The 17,524-nt window shown below is 45.1% G+C and overlaps 1 protein-coding gene across 1 annotated transcript in view; it reads right to left on the bottom strand.

The window, feature by feature from the left end:
* The window catches only part of WDR91 (WD repeat domain 91), a 30,099-nt gene extending 20,698 nt beyond the window's left edge, over positions 1 to 9,401 (bottom strand). Inside the window, exons 1-6 of the mRNA XM_010357991.2 lie at positions 9,218 to 9,401; positions 7,410 to 7,589; positions 6,625 to 6,832; positions 4,970 to 5,052; positions 3,827 to 3,957; positions 2,165 to 2,330 (exon numbers count right to left, since the gene is read on the bottom strand). Coding sequence (XP_010356293.1) covers positions 2,165 to 2,330; positions 3,827 to 3,957; positions 4,970 to 5,052; positions 6,625 to 6,832; positions 7,410 to 7,589; positions 9,218 to 9,340 — 891 coding nt within the window. The 5' untranslated portion in view covers positions 9,341 to 9,401. The remainder of the gene's footprint in view (positions 1 to 2,164; positions 2,331 to 3,826; positions 3,958 to 4,969; positions 5,053 to 6,624; positions 6,833 to 7,409; positions 7,590 to 9,217) is intronic.
* Positions 9,402 to 17,524: the final 8,123 nt, after the last annotated feature.

Genomic DNA, 17,524 nt, shown 5'->3' with positions numbered 1-17,524 from the left:
GAGGAAAAGTCATAAAGAAGTTTCTTCTAATAGCTTTCTAACATGCATATGTTCCTGCTTTGACAAGCAGTGAGCACTGCATCTTAGGAAGCAATCAATCCAGACAGTGTACTCCTATACTCAGCAGAAGGTGGGCCAGATGACCTTCGAGCTTCCCTCTAACTCTAAAATTCTGTGATTTTCTTGAACCTCAAATCTACTAGTTACTTTTAGAAGTGAAACATTAATGCTGAATCTAAATCATCTACCACTAATAAAAAACAAGTGACCTGACTATTGGGTTTTTTAGATTAGAGATCTCTTTCGTCTTCACTGAAGAACTAGAAACTGCTCTGTTAACATACCACACAGTGACCCAATCTTTGTTCCATTATATTTTAGAGGAAAGGTAAGGCATGTTTTACTGCAAATCACACATTCTTATCCCCATTGCTTAGCTGTAAACTGCACAAGTAATTTCCAATCTCATTTCAACCTCACCATGTGACACATAGTTCCTAACCACATACAGTATGGCCACAGCTTACTCCCACAGAAGCTGTCTCTATGTTTTCTTTCAAGTTAATGAAATTGAATTTCATAATTTCAAGCTCATTTCAAAGGACTCAACATTCCACATGTCACTTATTAAACTTATAAAATGTTGCACAGTGAGAGATCCAGAAAGCAAGCAGTACAACTTACTCGGCCACATTCCACAGAACTGGAATTCTAACTTTAAGATTTGAATTTCAGAAAAATATTCACAGGAGTAACCATGATTGAGTTTTAACTGCCTGAACCCTCATGGCTGCTAAGATTATAGTTTTTTTGCATTAATGGCACTTTAGGTCTCAGAACTAACTCAGGTACCCACATGGGCCAGGGCCTGCAGGAATACAACTTCTACTACCAACATTTACTGAGTGCTGACCCTCTGCCAAGCACTCTTCTTCTAGCCGCTCAATTCATCCTTCCCTGGGAAGTAAATACTATATTATCATCCCAAGCAAACTGGGGTGAGTTTAAGCAATCTGAGCACCAATGACAAACGAGGAGCTAAAAGTAAAGTTGCCTGGCCCCAAAGCCCATGCTCTTTCTGATCCAGTGTCCTGCTCAGTGTCTCCAGCTCAACAATACCCAGCCCAAGTGCTGTATTCCAATGGCAGCCTGAGGCAGACCCCTACCTCCCTGGGTATAGCAAGCAGCCCCAAACTGCTGTGCCACTTGCAACTGGTCTCACGCCGAGGCTGGTAAGAGAAGAAGCCACAGACTATGACTGTAACTAATAATGCACTCAAAGAGAAAGTGTCCCTATGCAAGCAATAAACAGTCTGCAGGCATTTCTGAAAGCAATGAATTCTGACAGTGTCTGCTAGTTAAACTAGTCAGTAGGACCCTTGGCTTTTTTAGACATAAGCTGACATAAAAAAAAAAAAATCCACTTGCAGTTTTCCATAAAGGTAAGAAATAGTGAAAATCCTTTGCAGAATCAGCAAATACCAACTTGTAGGCAAAATGCATGGATTCAGAGGTAATTCTTGATTTACTCTTTAGCCAAACACTATTTTTATATCACCAAAAATTCAAAATTCTAATTGCCTGAACCCACAGTTGAGCCACCAAAACATAGTCATAAGCCCTCATGAGTTCATAGGAAATTTATGAGAAAAGAGGGGAGACTCTTCAAAGCCTGCTTCCTGTCATCAGATCTACTACTTCACCCAGGAAGCATCACAGACTTCAGAGAACTGGCACAGGAGTGCAGGCAGGGGAAGGCAACCCCTTGGGTCAGGAGACCGGGCTGTGAGGTCTGGCACTGCCTTGATCAGTGCACAAGCATCTACCTAGCATCTCAAACACCACAGTGCCTGCAGTCTAGCCACAGGTGAAGATGGAGCGGGGAGCCAGAACGCATTCAGTGGATTTTCCTCCTCCTCCTCCCAGTTCCTCCGCTACAGTCTTATCTAGATTCTCATCCTGCAGAACCATCACTTTCTGAGACGAAAGGCAGGGAAGGGGGAAGAAAGGTAATGAGATGTCAATTTAGAATCTCATCAACATGCCCAATAAATCAGTCCTAAAGGGAGGGCAAATAAGTCTACACTTGACCAGGAGGTCTGGAAGCATAGGCAGCCGTTAGGGGCTTCTTGGCCACAGTTAGAGAGGCAGGACTTGTGCTTACCTGACCACCGAAGGACTCTTTCTTGGCCGAGCTCTGAGCTTGAGGAGGGCCCTGGGCAGGCGACAACCTTGAGGGGCTCTTCTTACTCTGAGGCAGCAGCGAGGACAGGAAGCCCACGCGAGGTGACTGGGAGAGGGAGGCATTCCTTTGGCTGCACACCATGGCACTGGTCAGCAAACACACCACAGGGTCAGAGGGCTGAAACGGGATGTGGAAAACCAAGAACATAGACCTCCCGGGCTATGGATGATGTTAAGTGACCAGGCCTGGGTCAGGTCCAGGAGGCTAGGCTTTAAGGTGGTATCCTTGGTATCATTTTTTTGTACAAAGGGAGCCAGCAGCGTATCTGTTACAAGGGTGAAGTCTGCGGCTCTTCTTTGAGGGTCACAGTAAACTCAGAGCTGTCTTGTCCGATAGCCACTGGTCACGTGTGCTACTGAGCACATGAAAAGTGGTTAGTTCAAATCAAGATGTGCTTGAGATGTAAAATTCACACTGGAATTCAAAGACTTGGCATGAAAAGAAGTATAACATAGCTTATTAACATTTTGTTTATATCCAGTACATATTGAAATGAAGTTTTGAATATACTAGGCCAAATAAAATATATCACTAAAAGTAACTTCATCTTGTTTTTTGTTTTTTTTTAACATAGCTACTAAAAAAGTTAAATTACATATTTGGCTCGCATTTTATTTCCATCTGAAAGCACTGGCTCCACCACCACAGATATGTCATCTGGTGCAGTACTTGGTTATGTGGAGGTCTGGAATCCGGCTGCCTGGGTTTGCATCGTGACTCATCAATCACTATCTTCCTCACCTGTGTGTACCTCCGTTTCTTCAACCACTACTATTATTATCACCAGCTGGGGCTTCTGCTTTAACTGGCTGTTTCTGAAGGTCAAATACCTCTCTCTAATCTGCCTTCCTCTTTAAACCATCAGAGAGGTGCATGCTTCTACTGAGGAATGCATCCAACCTGTGGTTATCAATCTTTCCATACATGAGATGCTCCTTCCAATGCACAAAACCTTCCCAAGACTTTACCATAGTGGTTGTTTTTATTTATCCAGGTTACACATATCTGGATGTAGAGTTGGCAGAGCTGTGCAGTTCCCCAGCTCTAGGCAGAGCCACAGGCTTGGAGGCTCAGAACTCTAGAGGACTTTTGAGGCCATGGGGACCTTACTCATAAAGCTCTGAAGCAAGGCTGGACGTGGTGGCTCATGCCTGAAATCCCAGCACTTTGGGAGGCCAAGGCAGGTGGATCACTTGAGGTCAGGAGTTTGAGACTAGCCTGGCCAATATGATGAAATCCCATCTCTACCAAAAATACAACAAAAATTAGCCAGGCATGGTGGCATGCACTTGTAATCCCAGCTGCTTGGGAGGTGAGGCAGGAGAGTCTCTCGAACCCAGGAGGCAGAGGTTGCTTTGAGCCAATATTGTGCCACGGCACTCTAGCCTGGGTGACAGAGCGAGACTCCATCTCTAAAAATAAAAATAAAGCTCTCAAGCAAGAGCAGTGTGTACCAGGAGGCTCTTCCGCAATTCTCCTTCAGCAGGCACAGAAGGCTACAGGCAAGGCAAGATCAGAGGGAACCGTGGGGGTGAGAGCACAGAGGGCAAAGAAAAGGAGAGGGCCGTCACACACACTCACAGTTCCGAGTCCCCCAGGCGGTCCATGTTGGAGACATAAGGAGGCAATTTGTGTTGGACCAAGGCCTCTTCCTCTTCTGGCTGTTGCTCCTCTTTCTTTAGTCGGTGGATTTCAGCTTGCAATGCAAAAAGCTACACAGGGGTGGGGCTGAGTTAGCCAGTGATCTCACCTAACCTTCCCTCTGTGGAGGAAGATATCTAGACACATTGCATCCAAGCCCACTGGTCTGAGTGCCACCCGCCTCAGCATCAAGGGGCCCATCTCACTCTGCTCACTGCAGACTGGGAAAAGTGACTGCTGTCGCTGAACAACAATGAGGTGAGAAAACCAAAACCCATTAGAAATCCAAAACCCATTTTCTTTTTAATCATTTGACTTGCTTCCTCCTAGATTCACTGAGAAAAATAGCTCCACCCATCCTGCTTTGCTCTTTGGAATGGAAAAAAAAATTTAATGAATTACAGCGTTTTTAACCTTTTGCCTGAAGAAAATTACATATACACACACCTCAAACCCCAAGAATCTTAAACCCCAGAACCTGAACAGCCTATAATCTTCCTTTTCCTAACAATATCACCTACAGAGATCTTAATTTCAGGAAAGAGAAATGTTCCTCAGGCAAAATGTACAGGCAAATGTGGGTCCCCTGGCTCTACTGTTTTATCGAACTAGAGAAGCATATAGCTGAGTAGGAACAACTAAATTATATCTGGGTTGTAAACTATATATATGCGTGTGTATATATACTTTACATATATAGTTTACATATATACATATACGTATAGTTTAATGTGTGTATATACACATACACATATATAGCTATATGTGGAAAGATGAAACAGACATACGAAAACAGGTCAGTTATAAGGTGGATGCACACAGTCTTTTTCTCCTTAAAAGTTAATTACTCTTACTATATTGTTCATGCTATATATCTGACTTAAAATATGAATCTCACCTCTGGTTTTGGGAGACTGTTACTCTCCAAATTCCCAATACTGACTTTCTGGTAATTCATTTCCATCTGAGAAATTAGGTAGTGGCAGTGAAAAGCTGACTAATATAGTCTTCCACTGCCACTACCTAATTTTACACACAAAAAGCAGAAGTACTTCCCCAGGAGCAAGCCTATTCAGAACAAACCTTCTGACGCAGAACTTCATTTTCTTCTTGAATCTGGTTAGTCCTCTGACACTCTGCATCAAAGTTCAGGATCACAGGGACTGGTGCACAGAATTAAAGAATAAGCCAGCCCATGAAATGTTTACAACTCCTTCCCAAACCCTTGACACATCAGCAAAACACATGAGACACAGGGACACAGAGAACAGAGTACAGGAGCGGTGCTGTGGGCTCTTGTGGGCTTAATGAAATAGTCGCTCCCTTGTCTCGAAGACTTTCTCTAGGTCTGGCCTCATTTCATTCGGACAGACTCACAGACACATGACCATCTGCCTGGCCAGCCCACAAAGGGGACATAAATCCAAACCTAAGCATTTTCTCTCAAATACCAGCAGCAAACAGCTAGCATCCAGTGGACTTCACAGCCAGTCTGAGCTTTAGGGAGGTCAGTACATTCAGCTAAAAGCAGCCCTGGAGGCCAGTGGCTCCACAAGAATACAGCCAATGAGGCAGAAAAGACCAGTCACTTGGCTTCGCCTCCCAGATTGAGCCTCTCCCTGGCAAAGGTTTGGACTGAGAAGAGAAAGCTTTCTGCAGATGGCATGGCCGCCCCAAGAACAACCACAATCTAGCTTGGGATATTGGTCCTTCTCCACTGCCTCAGGCAGCCTCAGTTAGGAGGAGCACAGAGCAGACAGGGCCTCAGAACTGGAAAGAGGACTGGAGCCCATATGTGTGTAACCTAGTTTGAGGACCACTGAAAAGACTTTGACAGTTTCGATTTCACTGGAGGGCCCACGAGGCTAACTGGAGAGCCCTCAGGATGAAGAGAGGGAGCAAGGGGGAGGAAACAAGGCAGCTCTGGCAAGGGTGGAATTCACACTCATCTCTGGCACAGAAAGGGCGAAGGCAGGAAAGGTGCCCTTCCCACCTCCACCACAAAGTGTTCCTCCCAGAGGCCAAAATGCCCGCCCATGGGTGGGCCTCTAAACACCCAAATTTATCAGTGCCTCACCAGCCAGCCCCATTCAAGCCAGACTCCCTTCTCCTCCTCTAAATTTCCAGCCTAGAGAGTATAAACGATGGCCCCGGGAGCTCTGGCTTGTATGTTTGGTAGGCCATAAATTATTTACCTGCATTCTCATTCATTCCCCCTCGCAAATATCCGCATATATATTCTTAAAGCTACTGTGTTTTCTGGCAACTTGAGGAACACTGAAGTTACTATTAGAGACAGTAACTCAAACACTAACGCAGGCAAAAGTTCCAACCCAAGAAGTCTTCTCATCTGTACCTAATCCCAGCAAAGGTATATCCCTTGGAACACGTTTCATGCAGAGAGGGTACTCTCAAGACTGCCCGGTTTCTCCAAGCAGCAGCTGCCTTCCAACCCCAGTGCCTGCTGACAAAGTAGGTGCTAGCACTCCACTGCTGCCACTGTCCCTGCCCACACGTCAGCTAATACTTCAGCAGCACAGTGTCAGAACTAAGATTCATGATTCCCTGGCTTACTGACAAAAACAACCACAATGTGTCCAGTCCCCTCATATGACGCATGAAAATGGTCCCCGGACATTTTTGTAGAAGAAATGCCTGTATGGAGAGCAGCGGGCTATTGATCCTGAGGTCTAGGGGCCTCAGGCTGGGTCCTCAGCCCCAGGCAACTGAAAGGATATGCATGCACTGAAACAGGACGCTCAGGAAGTTGTGCAGGGACACAATGAAGGTGTCGGCCCACTGTCGAGAAAAGTAGGTAGCAAAGGTGGGGTTGGTGTCCGGAGATGGCAGGAAGGGCAGGACAAACCAATCCTTCCACTCAGCCTGGTTCTGGAGTTCTGTGGCCTGCTTTGCAAAGAACTCCTGAGCCTTGTCATTCCTGTTTGTCTGCCAAGACACAAGGAGGTAGCAAGGAGGGAGAAGAGACGGAAATCCAGAGGTAAGACTCTTCATCACTGTACAGCAGACAACCTTTGGCTATCAGCCTGCCAGGTAACTGGCAAAATAAAATTCCATAATATAAAGGAAATCATCACTCTTTTCTCAAGGAACTTGTCATTTCAAAGCTGGTTTAAACTGAAGTTCTAATGATAAATCCCATCCTAAAAATTAATCCCTAGCTGATGTTCAAATAACTAAGTGACTCATTCCTCCAGGTCAGCTATCATCTTTATTACTCAAACTTTAACCCAGCTACTTACATTCTTTAAAATACCACCTTTGTTTTAAGCTTACGTGCTTAGAATAAAAAAGGAAATAGGAATGGGGAAGACAAGTCAGATGATCTACAGATGACGACAAGGAAAAAAAAGAAGGAAAACAGCCAAAAATAATTGCACTGTAACTGCTGCACTCTTTCCCATAATCACATACAGAGTCCTCTCTAGGAACTGGAAGAAAATCTATTTCAGGATCAAAGAGCTCCTTCCACTAAGGGAAACAGAAACCCTGAATCAACAGGTACCTGGATTGTGTAGACAAGATAAAAGCGAAACAGGCTGGTTTTCAGCTTGTGGATGGTGGGTCTGTATATATCCTCCAAGCGGCTGAAGAGTCGACGCTCCAAGTAGCTCCAATAATCCCGAAGGGCAGCCAAGTCATACACCTGCATTAACTGCTGCAGCTGGTCCACAATCTTATCCACCTGGTGAGAAACATGGATGGAGAAGATGGTAAGGGACAGAAGGGAATTCTCCCCTGCATGGAATAAAGTTTTTTCCTCTTGTCATGGCTTCTGGGTGTAAAAAAAAATTTGTAAGTTAGCAATCTATAACATTTTCAAAACATACTAATGCAATGGTTTTTCAGTTTTCTGATGTTAGAGAAGTGGTTTGACCCTCTAGCAAGCACGGAAATTTCAGGTGTAAAAGGGCTCTGGGCCAGAACGTAAGAGATCTGGCTCGAGATCTTGGATCTGCCTCTGACTTACTTGATCAATTTGGCAGTGCCAGGCCAGGCACTGTGGCTCACACCTGTAATCCCAGCATTTTGGGAGGCCGAGGCAGGTGGATCACCTGAGGTCAGGAGTTCGAGACCAACCTTGCCAACATGGTGAAACTCCGACTCTACTAAAAATACAAAAATTAGCCGGGTGTTGTGGTGCGCACCTGTAATCCCAGCTACTCAGGAGGCTGAGGCAGGAGAATCGCTTGAACCCAGGAGGCAGATGTTGCAGTGAGCCAAGATTGTGCCACTGCACTCCAGCCTAAGTGACAAGTGACAGAGTGAGACTCTGTCTCCAAAAAAAAAAAAAAAACGGCATTGTTGCTTAACTGTAGTCTCAGTTACCTCACATTTTTTAAAAAGGGTGTGGGGTGGAGAGAAGAGAGTATGAGAGAATCTCCACAATTCCTGGATACCAAGGATCATAAGGAGGTGCACGGACTGACTCCTTCAAGTCATCAGAGTTCCACCGAAGCCGTGGTAGCTGCTCAGAGTGTCAGCCAAGGAAGTCACCTCCTTGGGAGGAGCATTTACAGCAGAGTACAGAATCTGGAAAAGGGTTTAGATATCAATACCAATCCAACGCCCCTAGCTTGTAGATCAGGCCACTGAGGCCCAGAGGGGTGAAATGATTTGCTTTTGCCACTAAGTAGCCACTAACTTTGTCCAGGCAGGAAACCAGATCTCCTAACTCCCCTCCAGTGCTCTTGCTGTTAGCTCACTGCCTCTCATTGAAGTCAGTACATACAAACATACAACTCACACACATATACATTCCAAGAACCTCGCAATGCAAAATCATTTTAGAGTAGGGGAAGTTTGGGTTTCTCTAATGTGCCATGAGGTCTTCCACAACTACAGAAGCAAAATTGCGAAGGAGTCCCTGACGAGGCCATTTTAAACAAACACCGCAGGTACTTGAACACAGCTAACGTTTTGAACTGCAGACTTCTTTGCTTCCACTGCCATTGGAAGCCAACACGAATATCTGTTGCCAAAACGCAACCATCTACCTAACCTCGGCTCCTAAAACCTCATCGCCATCCTGGCCAAGGAGGCTGGAGTGGAGACAGAACCCTGGACCAGAAGCCGCGGCATCGGGGCTCCAGCCTCGGCGATGCGCCTGACTCGGGGGGCGGCTTCAGGCAGGTCCCGTCCGTCTGAGGGCCTCAGTTCTTCATCCGTCAAGCTGGGGTCGGACGCGCTAAGGTCTCCCGCGCCCCGACGCGAGTGACAGCGCCGCTCCCGCCCCGGAGGCAGTGCTGGGGGGAAGCCCGCTCCCGGCTCCCTCGGGCCGCCTCTGCCCGCGCCGCTCCCGCCGGCCCTCACCCGGAACCCCTTCTCCTTGTCCGCCTTGATCTCGGCGTCCAGCTGCCGCAGTGTGTGCGTGAACCCGCGGAAGAGCAGGTACTCCCGGACCAGCTCGTCAGTGCGCTCCACGGCCTCCGCCATCGCAACGCCACCGTCTTTAGGGGTGGAGCGGCAAGGGACGGAGCGACGGAGGGGCGGGGCCTGGGAGCGATGGGGCGGGGCCGGGCGCGGGCGCCGAGCACGTCACGCCGGGACAGGCCTACCAGTCGGCACGCACCAGGCGCCCCAGCCTGAGGCCCCGCCCCTCTGCTGGCGCCCCGCCCCCGACTCGCCCGAGGCCCCGCCCCTGAGCCAGTCCTACCCTGCCTGGCCGCTGGGGTCATCCTCACCCCGCCCGAGGGGTGGCGAGGGGAGGTCCTGGCGGCGCTGGCGGCGGCTTTGTCTGAATTTACTGAAAGTGGCAGCTGCCACCCAAGTCAAGCAAGACTGGACCTTAAGAAAATCCCAGGTAGTCACGAGGCGGGCAGGGGGTGCGGCGCCCTGTTAGTTGGCGTTACATCGCAGAGCTCCCAGCCCCCTGCCCTCCTCGTACAGGGAGGAAGCTAGAGCCCTTAGAGCAGAGTGACCTGCGTGAAGCCACAACCACGCGTATCCTCAGGGAGCGCTAACTCCCCTAAAGCCCTGCTTTCATTAGTAAAACGAATTGGCTACACAGCAAGATAACCAAGATGCACTGCTAGGATAGGCAAATTTCATAGGAATGTATGTACGCTGTAGTCCTGGTTTCTTGTGAAAAAAAAAAAAAAAAAAAAGGTATGTATGTGTGTATATTTTTTAAATTCAGGAGAATTATACACCAAGTTCCTATGCAGTCGGACCTCTGCATACTCTGGTTCCGCATTCGCGGATTCAGTCAACGAGGACTGAAAATATTTTTTCCAAAGTTTTAAAAATAAAAAATAGCCGGGCGCAGTGGCTCACACCTGTAATTCTAACATTTTGGGAGGCCGGAGTGGGCGGATCTCTTGGCCCCAGGAGACCAACCTGGACAACATGGCGAAACCACGTCACTAAAAACAAACAAAAAAATGCGCGGCGCAGTGGCTCACGCCTGTAATCCCAGCACTTCTGGAGGCCGAGGCGGGCGGATCACCTGAGGTCGGGAGTTCGAGACCAGCCTGACCAACATGGAGAAACCCCGTCTCTACTAAAAATACAAGATTATCCCGGCGTGGTGGAGCATGCCGGTAATCCCAACTACTCAGGAGGCTGAAGCAGGAGAATCGCTTGAGCCCAGAAGGCGGAGGTTGCAGCGAGCCAAAATCGCGCCATTGCACACCAGCCTGGGCAACAAGAGCGAAACTCTGTCTCAAAAAAAAACAAAAATTAGCCGGGCTTGGTGGTGCTGCCTGTGCTCCCAGCTACTTGGGAGCCTGAGGCAGGAGGATCGCTTGAGCCCAGGAGTTCAAGGCTGCAGTGAGCTGAGATTGCATCACTGCACTCCAGCCTGGGTGACAGAGCAGCACACCATCTCAGTTTAAAAAAAAAAAAATACCATTTTTAAAAACACAAATTAAATATAGCTTAACAACAATTTATGTAACATGTACAATGTATTCGGTATTATAAGCAATGTAGAGATTATTTAAAGTATACAGGAGGAGGTGTATAGGTTAGATGCAAATGCTAGGCCTTTTTACATCAGGGCATCCATGGATTTTGGTCTTCCAGGGAGGGTCCTAAAACCAAACCCCTGCAGATACCAAGGGACAATTGGAGTGGTTTTATCTGAGAGGTGAGACTATGAAGGACTTCTTGTTTTTAACATTGTTTTTATTGTTGAAGTTTTTACAAGGTGTACGTATTTTGTAAGTAGGAAAATAGCCAATATCTTTGAGCCTTGCTTTCTTCATCTGCAAAATGGTGACAATAGGCCGGGCGCAGTGGCTCACACATATCTGGATGTAGAGTTGGCAGAGCTGTGCAGTTCCCCAGCTCTAGGCAGAGCCACAGGCTTGGAGGCTCAGAACTCTAGAGGACTTTTGAGGCCATGGGGACCTTACTCATAAAGCTCTGAAGCAATGCTGGACGTGGTGGCTCATGCCTGTAATCCCAGCACTTTGGGAGGCCGAGGTGGGTGGATCATGAGGTCAGGAAATCGAGACCATCCTGGCTAACACGATGAAACCCTGTCTCTTACTAAAAATACAAAAAATTAGCCGGGCGTGGTAGCGGGTGCCTGTAGTCCCAGCTACTCAGGAGGCTGAGGCAGGAAAATGGCATGAACCCGGGAGGCAGAGCTTGCAGTGAGCCGAGATCGCGCCACTGCACTCCAGCCTGGGCAACAAAGCAAGACCCTGTCTCAAAAAAAAAAAAAAAAAAGGTTACATTAACACCCACCTTGCACAGTAGTAATGAAGATTTAATAAGACAGCGTAGGCCGGGCGCGGTGGCTCAAGCCTGTAATCCCAGCACTTTGGGAGGCCCAGACGGGCGGATCACGAGGTCAGAAGATCGAGACCATCCTGGCTAACACGGTGAAACCCCGTCTCTACTAAAAAATACAAAAAACTAGCCGGGCGAAGTGGTGGGCGCCTGTAGTCCCAGCTACTCGGGAGGCTGAGGCAGGAGAATGGCGTAAAACCAGGAGGCAGAGCTTGCAGTGAGCTGAGATTGCGCCACTGCACTCCAGCCTGGGTGACAGAGCGAGACTCTGTCTCAAAAGAAAAAAAGACAGTGTATGTAAAACGCTTAGCACAGTGAATGGCCTATCGGTAAAATGCAGTGAGTGTTCCCTTCTCCTTGCCTCGAATGATGTGACTTCTCGTGTTTGTCAAAATACAACTCAGAATCATTGCTGCCCCTCTGCTCCGACCCTCCAATCCTACTCTATGGAAATTCAGCTCCAAAAGGGCTGTGATCTGCACTAGAGAAAGCCAAAAAGATAGCACAGAGCAAGCCACAGCAGGACAAGACAGACCTTGTTCTGTCCTCTTTGTTTGCCCTACCTGTCTCCACAAGTGTACCCTCCAGGCAGCTAACCTTGCCTCGAGGGCAGGAAAGGAGAGTCACCACTGTGACTACTGGGAGACAAACTCCTACTTTGAGATCTCAGATCATCAAAGTGAACTTGGAAAATTTGGATGAGTTGCAACCACCAAAGCTTCCACCTACAGGAAAATTGTGAATTAGATTTCCCTAAGGGCACCTGAAGTCTGCAACCATAGATCTCACCTCTCCCACCTCCGTCTACCCTGACACCTCCCAGACCAGAGCCTGTAAAACCAGCTAAGATTAGTTTTCTGATCAATGAAAGGCAGCTCCTCAGAGCTTAAGCACAAGCCCTCTGTTCTACCGGAATGTCTTCTCCAAAATACCCACATGGATAGCTGCCTTTCCTCCTTCACGTGTTTGCTCAAATGTCACTGTCTTAGTCTTTTTGGGCTGCAATTTTTTTTTTTTTTTTTTTTTTTTTTTTTTTTTTTTTTTTTTTAGAAATGCCATGAACTGGGTGGCTTATAAGCAACAGAAACTTATTTCTCATAGTTCTGGAGGGTGGAAAGTCCAAAATCAAGGCACTAGCAGATTCATTGTCTGGTGGATGCCCACTGTCTGGTTCATAGATAGTACCAAGTTACATGCTCAGTAGAGAGCATCCATCGCCATAGCCTTTGATAGATAAATCTTTTCTGACTGTAGTCAGTTCCATAAAAAGTCATAAGCACCTCTGAAAACTGGAAATGGCCCACCATGATCCATCCAGTAATTCACAGGTTTCCTATTGATAGCCCTCATGCTTGTTGTAGGAGGTAGCCTGTGTATATGTTTTTCGCTCACTAAAAATCAGTAATACACAAGCTAAACCAGATACCCTTTTTCACTTCTCAAGTTAGTAATTTTTAAAATTTATTGCCCACTGTTGGTGAACATAAAATGAAAGGGGCATTGTCATTAAGCTTCAGAAGGAGCTACTTTTCTAGGAGTCAATTTATAAATTATCAAAACTTCCAAAATGTTTCTACTCTTTAGCCCAATGATCCCACTTAATTTCTTTAATTTCTCTTAAAGAAACAATTTTAAAATAAACTGGAAAAAAAAAAAAAGGCTGAGCACAGTGGCTCACACCTGTAATCCTAGCACTTTGGGAGGCCCAGTTGGGAAAATCACTTGAGGCCAGAAGTTATGACCAGCCTGAGCAACATAGGGAGACCCCTTCTCTATTTTTTTAAAAAAGAAAATAAATTAATGTAAACATTAAAAATAAGATTTATGCAGAATTTTTTTTATAAGAGTACAACTTATCTTTAATAATGGAAGTTATTTACAATAGTGAAAGATATAAGTATTTAGAGGCTATAGTGAGATACCCTCCAAGATCTTGGGAATGAAGAAATTGTACTTTCCGCTGAGAGTTAAACTACAAAATCAACCTATGGTTTAGAATCCAAGGATGCAAAATCAGTGGAGGGAGAAAAGATACTAGGCACACTGGCTTTGGTTGAGGGCATTCACTTCCAAAATAAATATTATGTCAGTTGGAAGAGGTTTTAACACAGCCACATAGAAACCAGAGAGTGCCATGGGCAGGGCCCACGCTCATGTGCAACACAGCTGGCACTCATCCTATGTTCTGACCTATGGCAAGGCCATCCCTAAGATGAGAAGGTGGCACTAGACCATCCCAAAATTGGGCCCGAGAGGCATCCCACTCCCCTTTTCCTGGTACAAAGCTCACAACAAGACCATTTGTGTCCTCCAGCACTTGACTACATGGAAACATAGCATTCCAGCGTCTTCCTCCTGGTAAACTAAAAGGTAGTTTTTGATTACAGTAGTCTTCCAACGTAGGTGGAAAGGATATCATTTATGCCAGTGCTACCACGAATAGTCCCTGTGTGGCAGTTATATGTCTCATTCAGAGATTTACAAAGTGACATCATGATATCTTCCTCAGGCCCCTGTGCAATGAGGTCAGCACAAATCAGCCTTTCAGAACTTAGTCACTCCTGGGGACTACAGGAACCAGTTCCAGCAGGTCTGTTCACACTAGTTCCACATGCAGGAGTCTTTTACTGATTTCTACAAGGAGAAAGAAATCTCAAACAACCAACATGTTCAACATTAGAGGAAATCTTATACATTATGCTACATCTATCCCATGTAATATTATGCAGTTGTTAAAATTTTTGTTTTTTAAGAAAATTTAATTATTTGGAGAAATAGTTATGCTACAATGTGTTCAAAATTATGATTCACACTCTAGAAACCAATTTGGCAGTTTCTTACAAGATTAAGCATGCAAATACCATACAACCTAGTAATGACACTCAGATATTTGTCCCAGAGAAATGAAAACTTAGATTTTTACATAAAAACCTGTACACAAAGGTTTATTCATAATAGCCAAAACTGGAAACAACCCAGATGTCCTTCAACAGCATGACTCCATGTATAGAACATTTTTGAAAAGCCAGAATGTAGAGATGGAAAATAGATTAGTGAAGGCCATGAAGAGGGATGGGCACATGGGAAGGGGGTGAGGAAGGAAGGGGGTGTGATTTTTAAATGGCAACACAAAGGATCCTTGTGGCACTGGAATTGTTTTGAATCTTGACTGTGGTTATGGATGCACAAGCCTAACATGATAAATTGTAGAGAACTAAATACACACACATGTACAAGTAAAACAGGGAATTTTGAATAAGATCAGTAAATGTCAGTATCCTGGTTATTATATTGTACAAGATGTTACTATTGGAGAAAACTAAGTAAAGGGTACAATGAGATCTCTCTGAATTATTTCTTTTTTATTTTTTCCTTTTATTTTTAGTTGGCATGTAATAATTATACATATTTATGGGATATAGAGTGATATTTCTTTTCTTTTCTTTATTTATTTTTTATTTTTTTTGAGACAGAGTCTCACTCTTGCCCAGGCTAGAGTGCAATGGCACAATCTCAGCTCATTGCAACCTCTGCCTCCTGGGTTCAAGTGATTCTCCTACCTCAGCCTCCTGAGTAGCTGGGATTACACGCATGAGCCATCACGCCCAGCTAATTTTTTTTATTTTTAGTAGAGATAGGGTTTCACCATGCTGGCCAAACTGGTCTCGAACTCCTGGCCTCAAGAGATCCACCTGCCTCGGCCTCCCAAAGTGCTGGGATTACAGACATGAGCCACCGCGCCCAGCCCAGAATGATATTTCAATACACATTTACAACATGTAATGATCAAATCAGGGTAATTAGCATATCCATCACCTCAAACATTTATCATTTATTCACACTGTGAACTTTCAAAATCCTTTCTTTCCCTACGTTATTTCTTATAACTGCTTATTAATGTATAGTCTATAGTTATATCAGAATAATAAGTTTAATTTTAAAAAGTTGATACAGAATTGTAGGTGCAATACCATTGCTTTGCATATTCTTAATCATATGTACACACAAAAAATCTTAATTATTGGCTCTAGGTAGTAGAGCTGTTGGATTTTATAAGAGATTTCTGAGTTTAGGCTTTTTAATATTTTTCAAATTCCTTACCATGAACATATATTCATTTTGTAATTTATAAATATAATGAATGTAATCTTTAATCACAGCATGTTCATTTGTAATAACAACCATACCTTAGTGCCAACTCATACAAAGCTTTTATCAACTAGCCCTCCAAATCTTTTATCAACTAGCCCCCCCCCCAAACTTTTAGGCATAAATTGCTGTGAAACTAAGAATTTCCAATCCTGTACTTCTACAATTAAAATTTTGGAACCAAATATAGGACCCCACAGCTGAACTCTGGTTACCAAGTTGTGTCATTTCTCTGGCTCCCAGCAAATTAAAGACTTTGGGCCAGAAGGACCCTGAGCTTCTTTCACCCTTACAGTCCTCGGCCTCATGCTGCTACCAAGAACCTTCTGGGAACTTTGGTCTGTCTACTTAGAGATAATGAATTCTAAAGAGAGAAAATGAACCACTTTCTCTCAGGTCTCAGACTATGATCATATCTCCTTGAGAAGCAGCTCAAATTAGTGTGAGAACCTGCCACTTGCCTACCCTACCACCTTCCACCCCAGCAAAGTCTCCATTAGCTCAGGGTATCAAACCACTCATAATACTGCTAGATGGTCAGTGGTAGGAATTTGCAGGTTTATGGGCCTGTAAAATCATTCACTTTCACTGCTGAAATGATTCAAGTCTCCTAGGTTAAAAAGTAACATGGTCTTCACAAACATCAACTGGAGCACAGCATGGGAGAATTCCAACTCTGTTGCCACATTTCCTAAAAACCAAAACCATTTCTGCCTTCTGCAGTACCTGTGTGTTCTGTGTCATGGTGCATGCTAGTATGAATTCTCCCTGTTCCGACACATCATTGTCATCCTCCTCAGGGCTTCTCTTCATATCATTTTCCACTGTCTGTGAGGGGGTCACCCAGCACTTCTCTTAGGGAAACCTTCTATGTCTCCTTGTATCAGGATCTGAGTCAATGACCACATCTGGTGGATTCCACTTTCCTGTGCAGATGGCATATAAGCTAACTGTCCATCCTCAAAATTCCCGGTATCCACCTCAGATTGATGTGTGCTTGCAAGACACACACATCCACAGTTGCCTTGTTGCCAGCCCAACAGGGTAAAGAAGGGCTCCCTTTTGAGCCTTATCTGTGGGCCCCTTCCTTTGGCTGGCTTTGCCAGTACAGGAGAAAATGCCTCCCTAAGATGGGCCTCTTCAACAAAGAACCCAAAGTCAAGTTTACCTGGTCTCTGTACTGGTTCACATACTTAGTTGCTAGTCCACACCAAGGTCCACTGAGCTTAAGCAGACATATTTATATTTATTTTACACAATAATCATATGTCTGTTGGATGTAATAATAAAATATTTGGACATATTTTGTGCATCACTTTTTATTCTGTTTTTCTGGTCATTCATTTTTGTTGCATTTTATAAAAGTTTCAGTCCATATAGATTAGAAATAAGAAATAATTTTTGAAAACTTGGTCCTTCAAGACATATGATTTGGGAATTGCCAATCTGGGTGACTTGGAGGGAATGAGCCTATAGCACACGCTTTGACAAACATTACTGTCCGGGTTCATATCATCATACTGCATCCCTGGCTCAAAAAGTCAACCTCTGTCTTGAAACTCACTCTAGACCAGTGGTTTTCCCTCTGGTAGCATATTAAGATCACTAGAAAGCTTTTATTTTGTCTTTCCTTGTTGTTATTTTGTTTTTATGGTTACTGGGTTTTTTAAACAGGGTCTCTATTTGTTGCCAAGGCTAGAGTGCAGTGGTACAAACACAGCCCACTGCAGC

The sequence above is a fragment of the Rhinopithecus roxellana genome, chromosome 6 (assembly GCF_007565055.1).
Source record: "Rhinopithecus roxellana isolate Shanxi Qingling chromosome 6, ASM756505v1, whole genome shotgun sequence".
Classification (NCBI taxonomy): domain Eukaryota; kingdom Metazoa; phylum Chordata; class Mammalia; order Primates; family Cercopithecidae; genus Rhinopithecus; species Rhinopithecus roxellana.
The sequence above is the reverse complement of the archived record's forward strand: the minus strand, read 5'-3'. Positions and strand labels throughout refer to the sequence as shown.